Raw genomic sequence first — 20,906 nt, 5'->3', positions numbered from 1 at the left:
ATTTAAAGATAGGCGCCTCGGATGACAATTTGAGATCAATTTTATGCAAGCATTTGATGCGGCACATGCAGTTACCCAATTCCCTCCAACAACACCATGCCGGTTCCCGGATGCTTACGCCAAGACCTTTGCTTAGCGCATCTGCTACCCTCCATCTTCGCAGCCTTGCCTTTAAAGGAGAAGCTGGCCCGGAGAAGTCATAGAAGAGGTTTTTCTACAGCCCAATTCCTCGAATCTTTGAGGAAATCCAGATCTCATCAATATATAATCATGGCCGACTATGTCGGTACCTTCATGAAAACTCACGCCGGTGAGCTGGACCCAAGCTGGCAAGTCTCAGCTCGAGACAAGTTCTCGGAAAAGAGGCGCGTAAAACAGGCATCCTCAAGGTGAACAGCAACTTTTCACGGCTTGTGACGACTTCCAAAGCTGGTGTGTCTCGTCAGTGTTGATACTGACGCAAAAGTTTCCTCTCAGAGTCCACGAACGTACAAAGTCATTCAAAACTTTGATAAGTATTTTCGCGCAGAGGACTAATCGTAAAGACCTCGCGAGATTCGACGTGGAAAAAGACTTTCAATGGGAAGATGTGAGGGTCATGGCGTCCGAGGCAATCGAGCAAGACAATGCCAAAACGAAAATGAGACACAATCCTTTTCGCGCGGCCGGGCGATCCTTCCAGAGGAATGCATCGAACTTGGAAATGCTTGTAGCGTTTCTGCCGAATGGAGACTTTACCGGTATACTTTGCGGAGCTCTGACATTTGTTTTCTGTGTAAGATACACGTTTTCTACACCAATGGTTCTATGGCTCACAACGTCCTTTGCAACAATATGCTGCCAAACGCCTCGACGAAGTTCGAAATAAGATTATCAATTGTCTGGACAGCCTGCCAGATATCGTGGAAGAGACGGAAGAGTATGTGGACATTTACGACGATGACCCCAGAGTCTGGAGAGCTGCCGAGGACCTGTATCTAGGAATTCTCGACGGTGTAGAGAGTATGTTACAATGGATTGACAAGTCAGCCCTCGGTAAGAACCGCTTCCAAAGCTATGGTCCATTTGTTAAACCTATGATCCTTCTTCTTGATCTGACTTTCAAAGAGAGGGCTTTCAAGGTCCTCACGAGACCGACAACCTTTGGAAAGAATGTGGAAGAAGAGACTATCAAGCAAAATATCGAGGGCAGTGTGGCCAAGTTCCGGAATGTTGTCTTAATGAGTCAACACAAACACATCAACAAATCACTCAAAGCTCTGAAGGAGCAACTTAACAGCCAATTGAAATATGCCGACTGGGTTCGAGGTCAGTCTGTTCCTTTACTGTACTTTACTACGGTACCGTGCCTATTTGAGGTACCTTAGGTACTTTAGGCAATGAGAATTGCAATTTTGACGACCCAAAAACGATAGACAACCCGAAAGCAGAAAAGCTTGTTATAAAAGCATTTATCACACTCGATGAGCTTCGCGCTAGCATTGGCTTCGATCCGAAAATCAATCAGAAAGACATGGTGACGTCTATGATTGACGCACAGAAAGTTTGCCCGCCAGAGATGATCAGCCACGCCATGCTGGCTCTCCGCGACAACAAGTTTACCTCTTGGCTTCAGTCGAACGAGTCCCAGAGACTATTCATCGAAGGAAGAATGAAGCTAAACTCAGAGCAAGAGGCAGCATCCCCGCTAACAATGCTCTCATGTGCTCTCGCCCAGCTAGTGGCGAGAGAATCTGAGCGCAGCATTCCGTTGGTGTACCTCTGCGGCCAGCACAACCGCCAAAATGACCCACACTCTGGCGCCAGCGGTGTCCTGAGATGTTGGAATTCCCTTATCGCAGAGTCTCTTACACCGCGGGACGTCGATCTCTCGGCTATCAATTTGAGCTTCATAGACGGTGTCAGAGCCCAGCAACTTGGCGTGCTCTGCATGCTCTTCCGTCATTTGGTTATGGCTGCAACAGATAAGGTTGTCTTTGTGATCTTAGACGGGGCCTTATGGCTCGAAGTCAGCCGTCATGTTCAGGGATTGGGAGATGTTGTGTTGTTCCTGAATAATCTTGTCACTGTGCTAAATCAACAAAACTACGGCGTGATTCTCAAAGTGCTGATTACTCATCCGTCGACGAGTAATCACGCTAGGAGGTGGCTCCCAAAAGAGTGTGTACTGGAGATGGATGATGTTAGGTGATTACTACATGTATTAGGCCTTGAGAAGTGACAGAAGTGACGACGGCATCAAGAATGTATTTGGGAGACGGCTTCGTCACAGCGAGTCCTCCGCGGCAAGTCGGCTCATAGAATTCTAGTTAGATTCCTGAATCTCTCTTCAATGACTGTCCAAAGTTCAATGCTAATACTCGGCGCTCGGGCAGCCGACGAGATAATCCTGATACAACACCATCTCCTTCTACATGTGATACTTGAAATCCAGTTCCCAATCACCAGTCTTAACCTTTCTCTTATCCTCCATCTCCCCGCTCTCAATCTTCCTCTTCATCTCATTGCAGTGGCGGATATAGAACCACTTTCCAACAACCAGAAGCTGCGCAACACCCAGCGCACCAACAGAGAACGCATTACCCAACAAATACGGCGCCTTGCGATAAATCTGGCCCGCAACAATACCGGCGCAGTTACCAATAGCCTGCTGCATACCAATCGCAGTAGCACGCCGGTATTGCGGCGCGACGTTGACGTTGAGCCACGTCAGGTTGAGACCAGGGCCGTTGTAAACGGCAATGGCGCACAGGAAGGTACCGAAGAACTTGACGCCGCTGCTCGTCGGGCAGATGATGAGGATGTAGCCGATGATACCGGGAATATTTGCCAGGAAGATGAGAGGTCCGCGAACGAGGATGCGATCCGAGACGTAGGCTGTCGCTAGGAAGGCGATGGCGCCGAAGAGGAAGACGGGGATGCTGAGGTATTGGGCCTCGATGCTCGTGCGGCCCATGGAGACGATGATGGAGGGGAGGAAGGTGCTGAAGCCGTAGAGGAGGATGTCTTGACAGAATTGGATGGCACCACTGTTACACTGAAGTCAGTCTTCTATCGAGAAAGATAGGGGGTAGATATCGCCGTGGTAGGGTTTGAACGTACCTGAGATAGAGCTTGGGATCGCGAAGCTCAATCTTGATCTCCTCCCAGCTGAACTCATCACTTCCCATATACTGCGCGCGCTGCGCAGCACGAATTTTCATCATGCGCTTCTCTTCGTCGGAGAGGAAGTAGGCATTCGAGGGATCATTCGGCAGACCGAACCACAGAATCGGGGCAATCAGGATGCTCACAACACCCTCAATAATAAAAACCCATCGCCAGCCAGCATACCCAGCCACCCCATCCATCTTCAACAGCGCATACGCCAACAACCCACCAAACGCACCCGCAATAGCAGAGCACACAAACAGATACGATACCCTCTTAGCCTGCTCATCGCGCTTATACACCATGGTGAGGTACAGATTCAGCGCGGGGAACAAGCCGGCCTCGCACATGCCGAGGACGAGGCGGACGGCATAGAGCCCGCCGATGCTGTGGATGAAGCCAGAGAAGACGGTGGAGAGGGACCAGATGATGCAGAGGCCCGTGAGAAGGACGCGCGGGGTGATGCGCTTCATCATGATTGTCCATGGGGGCTCGAAGACGACGTAGGTTGCGTAAAAGATGGAGATTGCGGTCGAGAACTCTTGGGTTGTGGCGCCGATGTCCTCGGGCATGCCGGCGACGCGGACGTTGCCGATGTTTGTGCGGTCGAGGAAGCAGGTTAGGTAGACTACCATGATGATGGGGACAAAGTAGGCGTCGAGCTAGATTGGAGCATCATTGTGTTAGCTTCCTACGAAGGTGTGACACAGATTTTAGGTAACTTCAAGTTGCTAACCTTTAAGAGAAGCTTCTTCTCGGCCGCGGGATCGAGGGACTCGATTGTCATTGTGCCATTGTTGGATTCAGAGCGATCAATGTCGCTGCCGAGACCCTTCTCCGCGCCGGCGCCGGAGACGTCGTCGGGGGTGGAGATGGTCGCCATGGCTGAATTGGCTTCTGGATGTGAACTTATAGCCTAGATGGAATCCCAAGCAGACCGGTAGTTTGGATTCTGCAATAGTCGGGGTTCAATGGCGATGGAGATTCGCTACCAAAGTCTCGGGATTGACAAAGGTGGTGATGAGGAGTTGATCTCTTTAATCTAGAAACAGTCGATGGGGCAGACCGCCTTTATGATTGTGCCAACCTATGTGCGATGTGCCATTGACGATAATGGAACGATATGGACAGACGGATAACACAAACACCAAGGGAATGGACAGCGACAATTACTCGGGCGCGCTATCTCTTGCCGAGCCATCCATTTGCAGGCACGGACATATGGATTGACGCGGTATCAAGGATAGCACCGCGGGGGTGAGAGAGGGACACACGCGGAGAACGACTCCATGAGTGCCTTGGCTAGCATTTCGGTCCCCTTAGTTCGGATAACCCAACGCATCTACCGCGAGCTTGTCCACGGCCAACCAGGAAGATCGGAGGTCCTCGCCGACCCCTGATACTTGCGGGGGAACTTGGGACTTCCCACATCTTTCCCCACCGACAATGTTGATAGCGCTGATAGCTGCTTGTATCCACCCGGCACCCCGGCGTCGGAGTGGCGCCCCTATCGAGCTAGTCTCCAGGATGGATTCAAATAGGGAACCTTTGGAATGGGAACACATTGAAACAGAGTTTGGGACTTGGGGCAACGGTTCGGCAGCGAATAACGATTGTTGATAATGGTTTGGGTCATCCATTGTCAGTTGATGGGTTTTCTTGACTCTAACCAGGCCATTGGCGTCGAGTCTACGCTGCCTAGAGTTAGCTTGCCCAGCCACCGGGCGTGATGTCAGGATGATGCCTCCGGGCGCGTTGTCCGAAGCTTTCGGGATTTAACCCATTTGAGTTTGATCCCTTGGTACATATCAGCCCCTCCGCCCCTGGTAGCCCTGCAGATCCCCTTCAGACAAGCCGCGAAATGGGCAGATTCCGTGGTTAAAGCAAGATAAGCCGGTATCCACAAACAAGGACTCGGGCCAAGGACAGATTATCATAGTTGAGGTGAAAAGATCCAAAGCTTTGCATTATCATCAAATCATAGCAGTAAGATATACATGTAGATACCATAGTTCTCCTTCACACATCCATCCTATCATCAGTCTGAGTCATGCCAGCCGCGTGAGTCCATTGCGTAAAGTCAAAGCTCGCGTCCATCGCCGGGTCGGCAAAGCCTTCTTCCCAGAGCCCAAAGTCCATCACCGTACTCACACTCTCATCGAAAAAGGGTTCGCCTAGGGAGCTGTTGTCGACGACGGGGAACGTCACCCGCTGATGACCCGCCACAGCTTGCATCGCCATCAGGCCTCCTCCTTGAGCGTCACCCATAGTCATGGGCAGTACACTACTACTACTAGTCGGTTGCGCACTCGAAATGAGACCCCCTCCTGCTGGCACTAGCGATTCTGTCGGAGAGAAGCTTGTCGGGAACGGAGGCAGAGGTTCGGCGTGGGCGTTTGTTCCGGACATGACAGCCGAGCGAAGGTTGGCGAGAAGCTCGTAGCGGGCGCCCATGTAGCTGTTGCCTCGCTCGCCCATGCCTCGGAGGAGATCGAGGCCGGCGTTCATCGCCATGATGCTGGACGGGTCTGTCGGGAAGGCGACGCAGACCATGACGAGGACGATGGATGCTGAGAAGACGTGTTCTCCGTCCATATACCCGTACGTTGCTGAATGGTCGTCGAGATCAGCCAATGAAAGCAGACTTGCATTCGGGGGAAACGGTTGTGTAACCATACTTACCAACAAGATCTCTCTGTGCAGCTACGGTCATTATGTTGATGGTGTCCTGCGCCGCACCGATGCACATGTCGATAACCCTGACAGTCGTTTGGGACAATCCCTCTTTCCAGCCTCGCTCTTTCTCCCCTGCATCGCTGCTGGCGCGAATTTTCTGCAGTCGCTTCTGCACAACGTGGAAGAGCAAAGGCCGCGCAGTCATGTTGATGCATTGATAGTAATGCGCAAATGTGCTAACGCTCTCGCGGCTAATGCTAAGCCGAGCAGGGTCAAATCGAAGCTCATCTGGTAAGTTGCTGTTCCACTTGGACAGGCTGAGAACGATGCCCTGAACCGATGCCATCAGGCGTTTTCCGGATTTAGGCGCTGTCTTGCTGGTCTTGCGATAGATGGCATTGTGAATTTCACCGAGAATCCGTGAGAGTTCGGTGTAATGTCGAAGCACCACTGCGGGGCAGTATTCTGCTTCTGTGGGTAGTCTTGCAGGCAGATCGACACCGATGTCCTCGTCCTGGATGGTGATGGGATTTCCCGATTTGACCGATAGGATACGATCCAGACTATAAACAGACCACCACACCCGGCGACGATGTTCGCGCGTTGCATCATCCAAGGCGGTCGGGTCGTTATCCTGACCCTGTAAAGCATGTGGTGCCGCACTGAATCCGATCTCATGATGCAGCCCGAGCGAGATGGCCATGCGAAGAGCCATACCGGTATATAAGAACGCAGCATCACGACGGTTCATGTTTTGCATGAAGTAGCCGATGAGAGCCAGCGTTTCTACGCACAACAAGGATCCTTCTTCATGGGTATCGGGCAAGAGGTTCAGAGCATGGGTGAAGTATTCGAAGCCTGGCGGGCCCCTGAAATCGACCCATTGATTGACAGAGTAGAGTTGACCGAAAGCCAAAATGATGAGGACCTTTGCGTATGACAGACATGCTTCTCTATCAGAGGGATCAGGAGGGCCTCGGTACGCCTCGATGAGTAATTGATCGAAGCTGGCCTTGGGGTCCGTAAAGGCAAAGATCGTCCCTATGTAGGTGTACTGTGCGGCAAATAGCCGCCGGGCAATGTCTATTGGTGGGAGTCGAACTTGTGTCCTCGCCTTTTCACGTCTTGAAGGCAAGGCACTTGGCTCGTAAAAATTTGTGTTGGCGTCCAGGCTGCCGTCGTCACCGTAGAAACCTGATAGATTTCTCACACTCCGTAGAAAATTGTCCGAATTGCCAGGGCCCTTGAAGCTTGTCGAGGGTTTATGAACGCTCATCTGATTGAACGGCTCAAGTAAGGGATGTTCATCTTCAAATCCTTCTTCATGCTCTTCGGCTGAGATGCGGTGGGCAGGGACTTTTCCAGGGATCGGAGCTGGTAGCTGAGACTGCCGGAGAAGCGAGTCTAGGACTTGATCAATATGTGACTGGTATGATCAATGCTGGCCACTCACCATCATAAGCTTTGGCCTTAGCTTCGAGTTCTCGAAGATAGCTGACCAAGGCGTTAGTTCCATGGTTCACGAGTCGGTGGTGATTCATTCGACTCACGTCTCTGTGACGGTGATTTTTACACTCGTCTCATATGTACAGCTCAGGCCGCTGTCACGACATCGTGAACAGGTAGGCTTCTCTTTCGAGCAGTAGGATCGTCTTTGTCGGCAATTGGCACATCTATTCTGGAAACTCAGCAACACTTCTAGGAAACCCATACGATGAAGTCGGTTTAGAGAACAACGGAACTTACGCCACAGGCCTTGAATTTCCAATTTCACTTGGGGATGATGAAGGCCCTGCTTGAGGCGGAGATGGTGCAATGGGAGCCATGTTCTGGCATGTGTTTTGGTAATGCCGATATGACATATCTCTCACGAAATCACTTGGAAGAGGTGGGGATGGTCGAGCCCCATGCCCATGGCACGCGAGATGCAATTATCCGTTGATATCGTCCACTTCCCCAAGTTCTCGAGATGGAGCTTGTGACAAATGGAAACTCTTGAGCTGGGGGTATGTTGGTCAAGACTCAACGCGGGGATAGCAAGGTGTTGAAGTTTCCTGGCCGTGCACCCTGCTTGCGGAGGGGATTTGTCGGTGCAGAATCACCTGAAGCTGGAGAACCAACATGCATCGTGGTCTTGGTATCGGGCTGGATGATCGGTGTTTATGGAGAATTCCCCACAGCCGTGAATAATGCTGAAGGGGTGAGAAAGCCGTTGACAAGTTCGCGTTGGGAGCGACGACGATCGTTTTGCCGATGATGGAGCCTTTCCTCTTTCGGTCTTCGGTACGTACTGTCTCAGAGATCGGATGACGTCGGCCCCTAGATAATCCGAGAGCACTCATGTCTGGCCAATGAGAACGATAAGATATGCTGTTATCGTCGGGGACCCACTCCGACGGCTACACGCGGGCTTCTGCAGCCCAAGAACTCCACATATCTGTTTTCCCGCTTCCAACACCAACTCGCAATTCGACTCCGATTCTCATCATCATGCCTTATCAAGTATCGGGCAAAGGCCGCTCTTCCATTTGCTGAATTGCTGATCGGGGACCCACTCCGGCTCATCTACCAGTCAGATGTCTTGTTTCACTCTTCAGCGGTGGTCAACTGCGATGGCGACGTCCGACCAAAGGCCGATATGGCTATGGCATCTGAGAAGCCAGCGATACGGCCTGTCATCAGCCGCCGGCCAGGTGAACCTTACTGTGTCGAAGTTTTGGTCGGATGGCCTCATCGGAAAGCGTGTTAGCAAATGTGCGAGTTCCAGGTAAGCGGACACCCGATCGCGGCCTCCTGCCCAGCCCCATTTCCCGATCTGAGTAGCGGCAAATTATTACATGATCATGACAGAGGCAGGAAGAAGATATTCTCAATATAAACATTTACCCGTGCCATCATCATCACATTTCTGTCACCGACATATTGCCTCACGTCAAACATTACCTAGTGCTGTCTTGCTCGAATCACTTTAATACCCCATTTAACCCTTTTTACCGACTCGTCTTCTCGACGAGCCTTCTCATAAGCAGCAAGCACCGCATTCACACATCACCATGACGGTCAAGTCACATCGCATTCGCATCTCCATCGACAGAGGTGGTACCTTCACCGATGTTCACGCCGCGATACCCGGCAGAGGAGACATCATTCTCAAGCTTCTCTCCGTCGACCCGGCCAACTACCAAGATGCCCCAACAGAAGGCATCCGCCGGATTCTGGAGATGGTGACCGGTGAGACGTTACCTAGAGGACAACTGCTCGACCTCTTTCACGTCGAGTCCATTCGCATGGGCACGACAGTAGCCACAAATGCCCTTCTTGAGCGGAAAGGCGAGCGCGTGGCCCTCATCACCACAAAGGGCTTCCGCGACCTGTTGGCGATTGGAAACCAGTCACGGCCAAATATCTTCGACCTCTCAGTCGCACGCCCAGAGGTCCTCTTCGACGAGGTTGTCGAAGTTGACGAGCGCATCACAATGGAGGACTACACCGAGGATCCCGCCTCTGTGAAGACGAGCCCGACGTCCGATGACCCTGAGCTCGTCACTGCTATCACCGGCGAGACTGTCCGCGTCCTCAAGAGGCCAGATCTGGGAGAAATCAAGACGCAGCTTGAAAAGGTCAGAGAACAGGGCTATCGGTCCATCGCCGTTGTCTTTGTCCACTCTTACGCCTACCCAGACCATGAGCTCCTAGTTGGCAGGGTCGCCTCCGAGATGGGCTTCTCCGTCACCCTGTCTTCCGAAGTTCAGCCCATGATCAACGTCGTGCCTCGTGGCATGTCTGCTGTGGCTGATGCCTACCTCACGCCCGTTATTCGGCAGTACATTGACTCCATCTCGGCCAACTTCAAGGGCGGATTTGGTGCGGCCGCGACGCGCATCGAGTTCATGCAGTCGGACGGTGGCCTCGTCGACTACCGCAAGTTCAGCGGTCTCAAGGCGATTCTTTCTGGACCCGCCGGCGGTGTTGTTGGTTACGCCCAGACTTCTTGGGATGACGAGGAGCGCCAGCCTGTTATTGGCTTTGACATGGGCGGTACCTCGACAGATGTCTCCCGCTATGCTGGTGTCTACGATCACGTCTTCGAGACCACTACCGCCGGTATCGCCATCCAGTCCCCTCAGCTCGACATCCACACAGTCGCTGCTGGAGGTGGCTCTATCTTGACCTGGAAGAACGGCCTCTTCAACGTCGGCCCTGAGTCTGCTTCCGCTCATCCCGGTCCGGCCTGCTACCGCAAAGGCGGCCCGTTGACAGTGACGGACGCGAACTTGTTCCTCGGCAGGCTGTTGCCAGAGTACTTCCCCAAGGTCTTTGGCCCCAAGGAAAACGAGCCGTTGAATCGAGAAGTGACGGCTGCCAAGTTCCTGGAGCTGACGAGCGAGATCAACAAGGACAGAGAGGCCTCTGGCCTTTCTCTGCTTTCCCCCGAGGAAGTCGCTCTCGGCTTCCTCAAGGTTGCCGACGAGGGCATGGCAAGCCCGATCCGCGCGTTGACGGAGGCTCGAGGCTACGAGGCTGGCGCTCATCACTTGGCTTGCTTTGGAGGTGCTGGCGGCCAACACGCGTGCTCCGTCGCCACGGTTCTGGGAATTTCTCGCGTCATCATTCACAAGTACTCCTCCATCCTCTCAGCGTACGGAATGTCGCTTGCAGACGTTGTTCACGAGATCCAAAAGCCTTCCGCCATCACCTACTCTGATGAAACCAAGGGCAGCATCCAGGAGCAGCTCGAGGATTTGTCTTCCCAGGCCACTCTGGAGCTGATGAAGCAGGGCTTCACCGAAGATCTCATCACTCACGACACCTACCTCAACATGAGATATGCAGGATCCAGCAGCTCGCTGATGATCTTGAAGGGCGCAGACTGGGATTTCAAGACTGAGTTCGAGGACGCTCATCGCCGGGGCTTTGGGTTCCACTTCCCCGAGAAGTCCATCATGGTCGACGACATTCGTGTTCGCGCTACTGGTGCAGCTCGTTCCAAGGTTGAGAAGAGCCCGTTTGCCCAGATGAAGTCTGTCGAGGGCTCCACGGTCTCAACTCCCCAGCCCAGCGGCACCAATAGCGTCTACTTTGAGGGTCACGGCCACCTCGATACTGCTGTCTACCAGCTCCAGACCATCCCCGTCGGCGCCCGTATCTCTGGCCCGGCCTTGATCATCGACAACACCCAGACCATCCTTGTCACGCCGTCCACCACGGCAACAGTCCTCGAGAGCTACGTCGTCATCGATCGCGCACCAGTTGAGAAGGTTGTCAAGACGAACGGCGAGCAGGAAGAGTTCAGCCCCGTGCAGCTCACCGTCTTTGGCCACCGCTTCATGTCCATCGCCGAGCAAATGGGACGCACCCTGCAGAAGACGGCCGTCTCAACCAACATCAAGGAACGCCTCGACTTCTCCTGCGCCATCTTCAGCCCCGACGGCGGCCTCGTCGCAAACGCCCCCCACGTGCCCGTCCACTTGGGATCCATGCAGTTCGCTGTCCGCTACCAGCACGAGCTGTGGGCCGGCAAGCTCAAGGATGGCGACGTCCTCGTCTCCAACCACCCCTCCTGCGGCGGTACCCACTTGCCCGACATCACAGTTATCACTCCCGTCTTCGATGGCCCGGAACTGGCCTTCTACGTTGCCTCACGTGGCCACCACGCCGACATTGGCGGTATTCTTCCCGGATCCATGCCGCCAACCTCATACGCCCTCTGGCAAGAAGGCGCGGCTATTGAGTCGACCAAGCTCGTCAGCGAGGGCCGCTTCAATGAGGCTGAGGTCCGCCGTCTGCTTCTTGAGGAGCCCGCTCAGTACGACGGCTGCTCTGGTACCCGCAGACTGCAGGATAACCTCTCCGATCTCAATGCACAAATCGCCGCTAATGCAAAGGGCATCTCTCTCATCAAGGCCCTCATCACGGAAAACGGCCTCGCCACTGTGCACCGGTACATGTACGCCATCCAGCACACGGCTGAGCACGCCGTGCGCGAGTTGATGCAGTCCACCCTCGCCAAATTCGGCTCCGAGCCCCTCGTCGCGGTCGACTACATGGACGACGGCACGCCCATCTGCCTCAAAATCACCATCTCGCCCGAGGATGGCTCCGCCACATTCGACTTCACCGGCACCGGCCCGCACGTCCTCGGCAACACCAACGCGCCTATCGCCATCACGCACTCGGCCATCATCTACTGCCTGCGCGGCCTCATCTCGTCCCAGATCCCCCTTAACCAGGGCTGCCTGGCCCCGATCGACATCGTGATCCCCAAGGATAGCATCCTCAACCCTGGCGCCGGCCTCGCTGTCGTCGGCGGCAACGTCCTCACGTCCCAACGCATCACCGACGTCGTCTTGAAGGCGTTCCGCGCCTCCGCTGCCAGCCAGGGCTGCTGCAACAACCTCACCTTCGGCACGGGCGGCAAAGACCCCGTGACGGGCGAGCACAAGGACGGCTTCGGGTACTACGAGACCATTGCGGGCGGCGCCGGCGCGGGGCCGACGTGGGTGGGCCAGAGCGGTGTGCACACGCACATGACCAACACACGCATCACGGATCCTGAGGTCTTTGAGAAGCGGTACCCGTGTATCCTGCGGCGCTTCCAGCTGCGCAGCGGGTCGGGTGGTAAAGGCAAGAACAGGGGCGGCGACGGGACGATTCGCGAGATTGAGTTCCGGGTGCCGGTTCAGTGCTCTATTCTGAGCGAGCGCCGTAGCCGGCGGCCGTATGGTATGGAGGGCGGTGGCGATGGCGAGGCGGGGTTGAATTTGGTTATTGTCAAGGATGACATGACTGGCAAGGATCGAACTGTCAATTTGGGGGCCAAGGCGACGACCAAGCTGAGGGCCGGGGAAACTGTTATTATTCAGTCGCCTGGTGGTGGTGCTTGGGGAGCTGTTGAGGCTTGATCTGGGTGTGAGTGCTGGAGCATTCGGGAATGCATATTTTGGCGTTTGGGGGATATAATGCTTTGTCGCGTTGACCTATAAACTAATTGATTCAACCATCACCAAGTATCAAGGCAATTTGACTCGTGTAATTGATGCTGCAGTCTCAGTCTGATAATTGGCTTTTTGACAAGAGGTCATCACTTAAAACCCTTCGACTTCGAGGCGTCACGGATTTGCACGTTCAACTCACCCAATTCAATTCATTCCATGTGTAACAAGCCGAGCACTTCACATCCAAGAAGTTCGTTTTGCCGATGAGGGCCCCACTAAAGATTTTGAATGAGAAGCTTGCCGCAAGTCTAAATCTCTCCCCGCCTCCCACTCCATGCAAGGTTGTTCAGCAGGCAACATTACCTAGCAGCAGGCCTCCTCCGATCAACGTCAGAAGGGCTAGTTATCGTCCTCAACTCGGTCTGACTCCATCGCCAGCGAATTGCCACTAGTCTCGTTTCTCTGACCCGCTCTCAGTCTCCCCACATCTCAGCCCTCTTGCGGACCCCTTCAATTCAACACGACTCCAGCGAAGCCCCGCAGCACAAGCGAGACATCGTGAGATTCCAATCATCACCTGCCCTGGTGGTCTAGCGGTATGATTCTTCCTTAGGGTTACTGAGAAATCAAGACACCATCCTGGAAGAGGCCCCAGGTTCGAATCCTGGCCAGGGCCTGATACACTTTTGATGTTGGTGATCAAGTGGTGATCTTTTCTTTGACGTAGTTCTTTTCTTTTCTGACAGTGAGCCCGTGCAGAAATCCGCCACAACGGGTAACTGGCCGGTTATGTCTCATGTCTCGCATGCACGTCTTTTGTCTGCATGAAAAAAGCTGCAGAGATTCCGTCAGCAACAGACTGCATGTAAGTCTTGGCAAAAGATTCATACCCGCGACAAGCGGCGACAAGTGAGAAGATGCAGAGAGCGCCCCATTCATAAGGTGAGACGGCATTTTCTGTGGAAAAGGGCATCGGGGCGTCGGCCGGAAATACCCCTGTCCATGCTCGGCCGGTCTCGGCCTCGAATGCGGGGGTATCGGGTCAAGATCCGGGGAGCGGATATCCGATAGGAACCCGTAGTTATCTGCCCATTTTGGGGTCGAGGTTAACGGATACCATCCCGATAAATAGTCCTGCTAGCCTCGGTCACGATACCCGGCGCGTTTGACATTGTGGGAACATTAAAGCCTTCGATACTGCAGCTCACATTCTCAGCCTTCAAGGTGTTTTGTCTCTTCATATTTCTATTCTATTCAAATCAGCCCTCGTTGTTCTTCATCTTCTAGATCTCTACCAATCTACAACAACAAAAGACTAAAAGTTCAAAACAAAGACCGTCAAAATGTCTTCCAGCAAGGTTCCCCCACAAGGCATCTGGGCCCCGGCCGTGACCCTCTTCAACCCCGAGACAGACGAGCTCGACCTCGAAGCCCAAGCAAAGTACTACTCCTACCTGTCCAAGACGGGCCTCGCAGGCCTCGTCATCCTCGGCACAAACGCCGAGCAATTCCTCCTCACCCGCGAAGAGCGCAAGGCCCTCATCGCCACCGCCCGCAAGGCCACCGGCCCCGATTTCCCCATCATGGCCGGCTGCGGCATGCACTCCACAAAGCAGGTCCTCGAGCTCCTCTCCGACGCAAAAGAAGCCGGCGCCGACTCGGCCCTCGTCCTGCCCCCGGCCTACTTCGGAAAGCAGACCACCCCGCAGGTCATTGACCGGTTCTTCAACACCGTCGCCGAGAAGACCCCGCTGCCTATTGTCATTTACAACTTCCCCCTCGTCTGCAACGGCATTGACCTCGACAGTGGCACCATCGCCAAGCTCGCAAAGAAGCACGACTCCATCGTCGGCGTCAAACTCACCTGCGGCGCCGTCGCCAAGATCGTCCGCCTCGCCGCCGAGCTCCCCGCCGAGAAGTTCGCCACCTACGGAGGCCAGTCCGATTTCCTCCTCGGCGGCCTCACTTCCGGCAGCGCGGGCTGCATCGCGGCTTTCGCCAACGTCTTCCCCCGCGTCACAGTGCAGATTTACAAGCTGCACAACGAGGGCAAGCTCAAGGAGGCGGTCGAGCTGCACCAAAAGGCCGCCCTTGCGGAGCAGGCGACCAAGGCGGGCATCGCGACCATCAAGTACGCTGCCTCCGTGTACACGGCGCCGCGGGCTGGATTGAAGGGCCAGGAGAAGCTCTTCGCGCCGCGGAGCCCGTATGTTGAGGCCAGCGAGGACCAGAAGAAGACTGTGCACGCTTTGATGGATGAGCTGAATAAGCTTGAGGAAGAGCTTGCTGGTTCCAGCTGAGTGCAGTTGGCTGTTCCATTCAGGTAGATGGTAGTTGTTGGTGAAACGGTCAAAATGTGTGTGTCTTGTCTTGAAGACAACGTGTGCACCACATGCTTGCAGAGATTGCCAGTCTTTTTGCTAGGATGAGTGTGGTCCCTGGGTGCGTCAGAGGCTGCAGGTCATTTTTAGCTTACATTCCAGGCCCAGGGCAAAGAAGTTCGGCAATCGGATCTGGCGTGACAGGGATGGCATGGAGGGACCGTGTATTATGAGCATATGATAGAAACATAAATGAAGAAACTAAATGATAAACAATGAAAGGAAACACTCTTCGGTGATCACCAGCTGTTTCTGATCGTCGCATTGAGTTACGGATTGGTCGATCAAATCCCCATTTGTTGACTGTATGTGTTCTTTAGGTGAAGATCCCGAGACAACGGCAAGGTGAGCAGTATGTTAATTATCCCACCCATCCCACCGGGATACACGGACCTGCTTCCGCGAGCTTTAGTCCACAGCATCCCTGATGGAAATAAGGCGGCGTGAAAGGAATTAAGTCTAGATGACGCTCTGTTGATCCGTGCTTCCCACGTTTATCGGAAACAGGTGGGAAAGATTGCATAGCATGCGGACTAGAACAGCCAGTTTGATGCTTGGCCACCTACGCGAGCTCACTTGCGAAACCCCTAAAGACGACCCAGGCACACGGGAAGAATAAGGAACCAGTCTGTTGTCGATCCTACGCGTAATAGCGGGGCGCTCGGACTGCTTCCTTGAAGAACTATACGCCACATTTCTTGACGGCAGTCGAGCTCAAAGGATTTCCTGGCGTGCCTGGGTACGACAGCAAGCGAAGGAGGGGGGAGGTGGAATGCGAAAGGGGGACGAGTGGGCAAGCCACACGAGCAAGGGGGGAAGTTGCTGTTGACTGAGGTGAACAATAAGGAAAACGGTTCATGGAGAAACTTGGAGGCATAAAAGAAAGTAAGAGTAAGAGAGCTCTTGCCCAGAAACGATGGGTAGTAGCGATGTTAGACAGTTAACCAAGGCGCGAAGGATGGTTTATCAGACCATTTGCTTGCGTTCCGTCATCCAGACCTTTCCTCATTCCAGCCACAATCGGCAAAAAGGCTTGAGGGAAACGACCCAAGGCTGACTGAAAACGGTTATGAGATCGGCGGTTCTAGCAAGAAAAAAAGGTCCTCCTGTTTCTCAAAGCCCTTCCAGAACAACTCTCAACGTCTTTTTTCGCCCAAGGAAAGGAATGAAAGAAGAAGAAACAAAAGAGTCTTGCTAAATGTCGGGCCTCGCATCCAAACCCTCGATAGGGGTTTTGTTTGGACAAAACCAAGACATGATAGTTTCTCAATCGGGCACAACACACAACCGCGGCGTTCTTCAGACTTATCCCAACGCGGCTGGGTCGCTTAATCCACGCCGCCACTCAAATCCCCGCATGCGTCGAACCTCTCAGTCCCTTCACCCACTGCCGCTCCAGCTATGCGCAACGGACCCAAGCCTCGCGGCAAGCCACCATTGCAAGAGGGCAGGCAGACTGGTGGAAAGGCAGACAGGATACGCTAGAGACACGAGAGGCGGACGCTAACACGAACCGGAGCTTTGGGACCATGGAGCACGGTGGTTTCCCCTTTTCATTCCCGCGTGAGTGCGCCCGTCAGAAGGCATTAGGGCTGTCAATCATTCGTGAGGTGGGGGGGGATGGACCCGTGGAGACCAAGTTCGAGAGCGTCCTGGTTCGCTTTGGTTAGGGAACTGGAAGCAAGGCCTTTCCGGACGGAATACCGTTCTAAAGTGTTGGTCAAGCATTTGCCGGCCGCGAGTTTCGACGTTGCCGTGTGACGAGCCACACGTCCTACAGGTCCAGCAAAGAGGCGGCGGCGCGCTATGTGCTTGATTTGCTCTACTGGTCGACTGTTCTTCGAAAGCCACACCGGATGCTTCCAGTGCTTTTGTTTCCATAAGGTCTCAGCAGTGCCCCCTTTGGAGGTTGTTCCACATGGGTTTTTCTTGTTCCTGGTCGATTCTTCTGTCTGCAAGCCCCCTGGTCGCCCCCGCAGACTCATACTCTCGACAAACGACGACGGCGACAACGACGACGACCCCGTGGTTATCTCGAGCCAGGGACCTCATGTACAGGTGGTTTTAGCCAATCGGTTGTTACGAAGATCCCTTGATTGGGACTCGTATACCCTCCATCATGACGTCTTTTATGGAATTGGTCGGCAAGGTGAATAACCTGAACGACCCGAGACCAGCGTTGAATCAAAAACCGGTTATGCTTGGCATCGTGATATCATTCCTGGTAGGTTCCTCTCCTTGGCACCGAGCACATGGACGCTGTGCTGTCCCAGAACATCATCCTAATATGTGTCATGCAGATTCTAGCGCTGCTATGTGCTGGCATGCGACTTTGGACCCGCATCTTCATTGTTCGAGCGGTAGGATGGGATGACTTCTTTCTGGTGCTCGTTATGATTTCAATCTCAGTTGGAAGTATTGGCACTTGCATATGTATGTCAGAATATCCTGCATCTACCCCTGCCTACTTAGTTTGCAGCACGTGCTAACGAGTGAATAAGGCATGGACTATGGGCTCGGAGATCATCTATTATTCATACAGTACGATAGGTTCATCAAGTTCATGAAGGTAATCGAATTCCCCCTCACAATGAATCCCTCAATCTAACCGTCTAGTACTAGATCTTCTACGTCTGCAACGGCACATTACCGATATCAACGTCCTTCATCAAGGTTGCCATCCTGCTCCAATACCTACGAATATTTGAGCGTGGTTCAAAATCACGAATTCTCACCATCATCATGATCTGCCTCGTGGCAATGTGGGGAGCCGCCTTCATTTTTCTCGCCTGGGTACCATGCATTCCCGTTGCAGCTTATTGGGACTGGTCAATACCCACCACCAGACGCTGGGGGTTCGGAACGCAGGTTGCGGAGGAATTAATTCGGACATATGAGGCACACGCCACGAGCAACATGATTCTTGACTTCATCATCTTTGCTATCCCTTTACCACTATACTTCAACACAGAGGCCAACAAAAGGTCCCGGAAGACCGTTCTCGGTCTTTTCTTGCTGGGCAGCCTGTAAGTTCTCATCCATAACAGCTTCCGAACACCATCTCTTTCCTGATATACTGACCAACGGCATGCTAAAGAGTTTTGATGCTCTCTGCCTGGCGCCTCGTATCACTAGTCCGCTCCCGCGCCGGAACGTACCCAACCTTCGACCCAACCTGGGCCGCTCCGGGACCCATGGCCCTCTCCATCCTCGAGATTGACATGGCGGCCATCTGTGCCTCCCTCCCCGTCTTCTGGCCCGTCCTTCAAAACAGCATGGGCATGATCTTTGTCACGCACGAGGTCAAAGTCACCACAGAAACAGTTGAGACGACGCGCAGCCGCGACGACGACGAGTGCCTCGAGCTATCCAACGGCGGCGCGGGAAACAACGGTTCCTTCTCATTCTCGCAGCAGAGCCCCGTACTGGATACGGAGGGGCTGATTGAGCAGTACCAGCAGCAGACGGACATTTTCGGGAGCTATCTCAAGGGCAAGACGACGACGGATGTGGAGACTGTGCCGACGCCGCTCCGGGACGTGCCGCCGGCCAAGGAGCCTGAGCTTTTTGGGAGTTATTTGAAGGGCAAGACTACGACGAATGTGAATGCGGATCCGACGATGAAAATGGTGTGATGCACAGAGGTTGGGTTGCCGCTGATGGCCTGGTCGGTAATCCGAGGTGCTTATTCTAACGACGTGACGACGATATCCGGGAGTATTGATGCAGGAAATGAGGGTGTTCGGGTTTCATCTTTTCTCCTTTTTTGTATTACTATAGATACCTCTACCTACACGGCCTTGCCGAGAACACCATGAGAAGAAGTGAAATCCAATCAATTTCTGGTGTCCCACTATTCAATCGTATCATTGACATTCATTTGAGATACCTATGTCATCGGAAGATGTGTTCGCCAACAGAAGTGGACAACCTATCACGTTCGATGTATTAGCAACCTTGGTTCAATCCGTCAGTTTTTCAATATGACTAGAAAGAAGCTGGCACGTGAAATGTTCCGAATTCGTGTTCCAGTCTAGAGGGTAGTAAAATGGTCTGCCGCCTCCATCTTACGTGGAAGTGAGCCTATCATCGCCGGATGCAGTAAGTCCTAACGATCTTCGCGGAACTGATCGACTCCATGACAATTAATTCCATGGCAGATGAAAATATATACATCCGGGATCTGTTCAGTGTTGTTTTGTTCCCGGTACACAAGCACGTAATAGGGTAAAGCTTCGAACTTCATCGTTAACGGCATTTCCGAAATCTCCATGATCTGATACGTCCAAGTCTTCGTTGCAAATTTTCGTCGTATCAAACTCAGAAACGCTCCGACTAAAAGTCACAGATTTGTCCACGAATCCTCACACTTGCTCCAAGATATTTCACAAAGTATTCCGGCTTCAGAATGGATTCTTTGATGACAGACTTATTATCAATACAAGCGCAGTAGGATTGCTGGACTTAACCACCTCAAGATAACAATTGTTTCAACTTAATTACTTTGCGTTTGCAGTTTGATTCCGTAGCTTGGCCTTTGCGATTCATCTCCCTTCTTGGTATTCAACTGCCACGTCGACTGATCGAAGACAAATGCCGTTAACTACTTCTCAGAAGCAGACTTGTTAGACGACAAATCCACACCAAAGATCCCCCCACCAAGCTGGACACCAAACTTCGTGGGACCAAAGCTGAACCTCGAACCGTCCGTAGAAGAGACAGCGCCAGAGGCGGCAGCATCAGCCTGCCCATTAAGCACAACCTTGAGGCCGCGCTTCTCAAAAAAGCCACCGTTCCATCCCTCGACAATTTCCATCAGGCGCTTCTCCTTGCACTCGTTTGCATTTGACAACTGCTTCTTGTCGTCAACGTCAACGGTTGTGTCGAGCGCCGCGGTGATGTTGGAGGCAAAGGCGGCCCAGTCTTGGACGGATATGTCGCGGGTCTGCCAGACGTCGACTGGGTCCGGGAAGGGGAGAGAGAGGGCGGTGGCGCCGGGCCCGACGATTATGTGGTGGATGTGGATGGAGTCTGGGCGTGGAAAGGGCGGTTGGCGGGCGACGGACGAGACGACGTCGTTGTAGGCTGGGGGAGGAAGATCAGAGCTCATTGTTCTCAGGAGATTTGTTTAATGCCTTTTTATGATCGATTCGAAATAGAGGGGTTCTTCATACGGAGTGTTTATGAGCGGTGTTCTAATGCTTTGAAGAGGTTTCTAAAGCTGACGAGGTTCATAGCATCTTAAACCGAAAGGTCGAAAGTAGCCAGATTAAGGTAGCCAGTGCGACATATCCGATACCAAGGTAGAATAGCCGGTTCGAAAACGCATCAAACCAACGGGCGAACACAATGCAGAGTTCAGCTCGACAAAAGAGACCCTGCTGCGGCACAGCCCTGCCCCTTCTATGATGGGTTGATTCGGTTAAGGACACCAGATATTAAGATACCCGTACACGTACGGATAGACATCGTCCCAACGTGGGATTGTAGGATCGAGGCTGCATATTCATGCATGGTTCAACAACAATACAAGTCTTCACAATACGAACCAGACCTTGCACTGACATGGCAGGACGGAAGTGAGATTCTTACTCATGGGGGCTGGACTCATTCATTTCTTCGGATGAGACGTTCGCGTCTTCTCCGGGCCATATACACCACCAATCAGCTTTTATAATTTGTTTGCAATACAGCGGCGCAGACGGAAAGATAAGCAGGGGTTCGCTCTTTTGCCAGAAACATTAGTTCCTCACTTTGCTGTAAT

At 53.2% G+C, this 20,906-nt stretch overlaps 9 protein-coding genes and 1 non-coding gene across 10 annotated transcripts; 6 read left to right on the top strand and 4 right to left on the bottom strand.

Annotated features, from left to right (window-relative positions):
* Positions 1-270: 270 nt before the first annotated feature.
* BDZ83DRAFT_719547 (uncharacterized protein) lies at positions 271-2,191 on the top strand (the record flags this gene model as incomplete). Its single annotated transcript, XM_060512190.1, has 5 exons — positions 271-350; positions 478-775; positions 870-1,035; positions 1,108-1,308; positions 1,416-2,191. The coding sequence occupies 5 exons, from the start codon at positions 271-273 to the stop codon at positions 2,189-2,191; spliced, it is 1,521 nt and encodes a 506-aa protein (XP_060365028.1).
* Positions 2,192-2,410: 219 nt separating this feature from the next.
* BDZ83DRAFT_577545 (major facilitator superfamily transporter) lies at positions 2,411-4,033 on the bottom strand (the record flags this gene model as incomplete). Its single annotated transcript, XM_060505030.1, has 3 exons — positions 2,411-3,029; positions 3,103-3,812; positions 3,887-4,033. The coding sequence occupies 3 exons, from the start codon at positions 4,031-4,033 to the stop codon at positions 2,411-2,413; spliced, it is 1,476 nt and encodes a 491-aa protein (XP_060365027.1).
* An 855-nt stretch (positions 4,034-4,888) lies between these two features.
* Positions 4,889-8,038, bottom strand: BDZ83DRAFT_621294 (fungal-specific transcription factor). The gene is made up of 5 exons (XM_060508252.1): positions 7,573-8,038; positions 7,377-7,499; positions 7,280-7,320; positions 5,833-7,230; positions 4,889-5,759 (listed from the first exon to the last, which is right to left on the bottom strand). The coding sequence occupies exons 1-5, from the start codon at positions 7,686-7,688 to the stop codon at positions 5,170-5,172; spliced, it is 2,268 nt and encodes a 755-aa protein (XP_060365026.1). The 5' UTR covers positions 7,689-8,038; the 3' UTR covers positions 4,889-5,169.
* A 689-nt stretch (positions 8,039-8,727) lies between these two features.
* BDZ83DRAFT_319211 (hydantoinase B/oxoprolinase) lies at positions 8,728-12,920 on the top strand. Its single transcript, XM_060502362.1, has one exon. The coding sequence runs from the start codon at positions 8,880-8,882 to the stop codon at positions 12,726-12,728; it is 3,849 nt and encodes a 1,282-aa protein (XP_060365025.1). The 5' UTR covers positions 8,728-8,879; the 3' UTR covers positions 12,729-12,920.
* Positions 12,921-12,944: 24 nt separating this feature from the next.
* BDZ83DRAFT_621292 (uncharacterized protein) lies at positions 12,945-13,399 on the top strand. Its single transcript, XM_060508251.1, has one exon. The coding sequence runs from the start codon at positions 13,025-13,027 to the stop codon at positions 13,211-13,213; it is 189 nt and encodes a 62-aa protein (XP_060365024.1). The 5' UTR covers positions 12,945-13,024; the 3' UTR covers positions 13,214-13,399.
* Positions 13,341-13,437, top strand: BDZ83DRAFT_t152. Its single transcript has one exon. It is a non-coding gene; the product is annotated as a tRNA-Pro (tRNA).
* Positions 13,438-14,104: 667 nt separating this feature from the next.
* Positions 14,105-15,061, top strand: BDZ83DRAFT_719543 (dihydrodipicolinate synthetase; the record flags this gene model as incomplete). The annotated part of the gene is made up of 1 exon (XM_060512189.1): positions 14,105-15,061. One exon carries the CDS (start codon positions 14,105-14,107, stop codon positions 15,059-15,061), a length of 957 nt encoding a protein of 318 aa, XP_060365023.1.
* Positions 15,062-15,683: 622 nt separating this feature from the next.
* BDZ83DRAFT_621289 (uncharacterized protein) lies at positions 15,684-16,045 on the bottom strand. Its single transcript, XM_060508250.1, has one exon. It carries the CDS (start codon positions 16,017-16,019, stop codon positions 15,825-15,827), a length of 195 nt encoding a protein of 64 aa, XP_060365022.1. The 5' UTR covers positions 16,020-16,045; the 3' UTR covers positions 15,684-15,824.
* Positions 16,046-17,339: 1,294 nt separating this feature from the next.
* Positions 17,340-18,777, top strand: BDZ83DRAFT_719542 (uncharacterized protein; the record flags this gene model as incomplete). Its single annotated transcript, XM_060512188.1, has 5 exons — positions 17,340-17,366; positions 17,443-17,575; positions 17,665-17,711; positions 17,765-18,168; positions 18,240-18,777. 5 exons carry the CDS (start codon positions 17,340-17,342, stop codon positions 18,775-18,777), a joined length of 1,149 nt encoding a protein of 382 aa, XP_060365021.1.
* A 968-nt stretch (positions 18,778-19,745) lies between these two features.
* BDZ83DRAFT_651741 (uncharacterized protein) lies at positions 19,746-20,252 on the bottom strand (the record flags this gene model as incomplete). The annotated part of the gene is made up of 1 exon (XM_060510478.1): positions 19,746-20,252. The coding sequence occupies one exon, from the start codon at positions 20,250-20,252 to the stop codon at positions 19,746-19,748; it is 507 nt and encodes a 168-aa protein (XP_060365020.1).
* Between the last annotated feature and the right edge of the window lie 654 nt (positions 20,253-20,906).

The sequence above is a fragment of the Colletotrichum acutatum genome, assembly GCF_030867785.1.
Source record: "Colletotrichum acutatum strain CBS 112980 chromosome Unknown BDZ83scaffold_46, whole genome shotgun sequence".
In the NCBI taxonomy this organism is placed as follows: Eukaryota; Fungi; Ascomycota; class Sordariomycetes; order Glomerellales; family Glomerellaceae; genus Colletotrichum; species Colletotrichum acutatum.
Note: the sequence above shows the minus strand (reverse complement) of the source record. Positions and strands in the feature narration are given on the sequence as shown.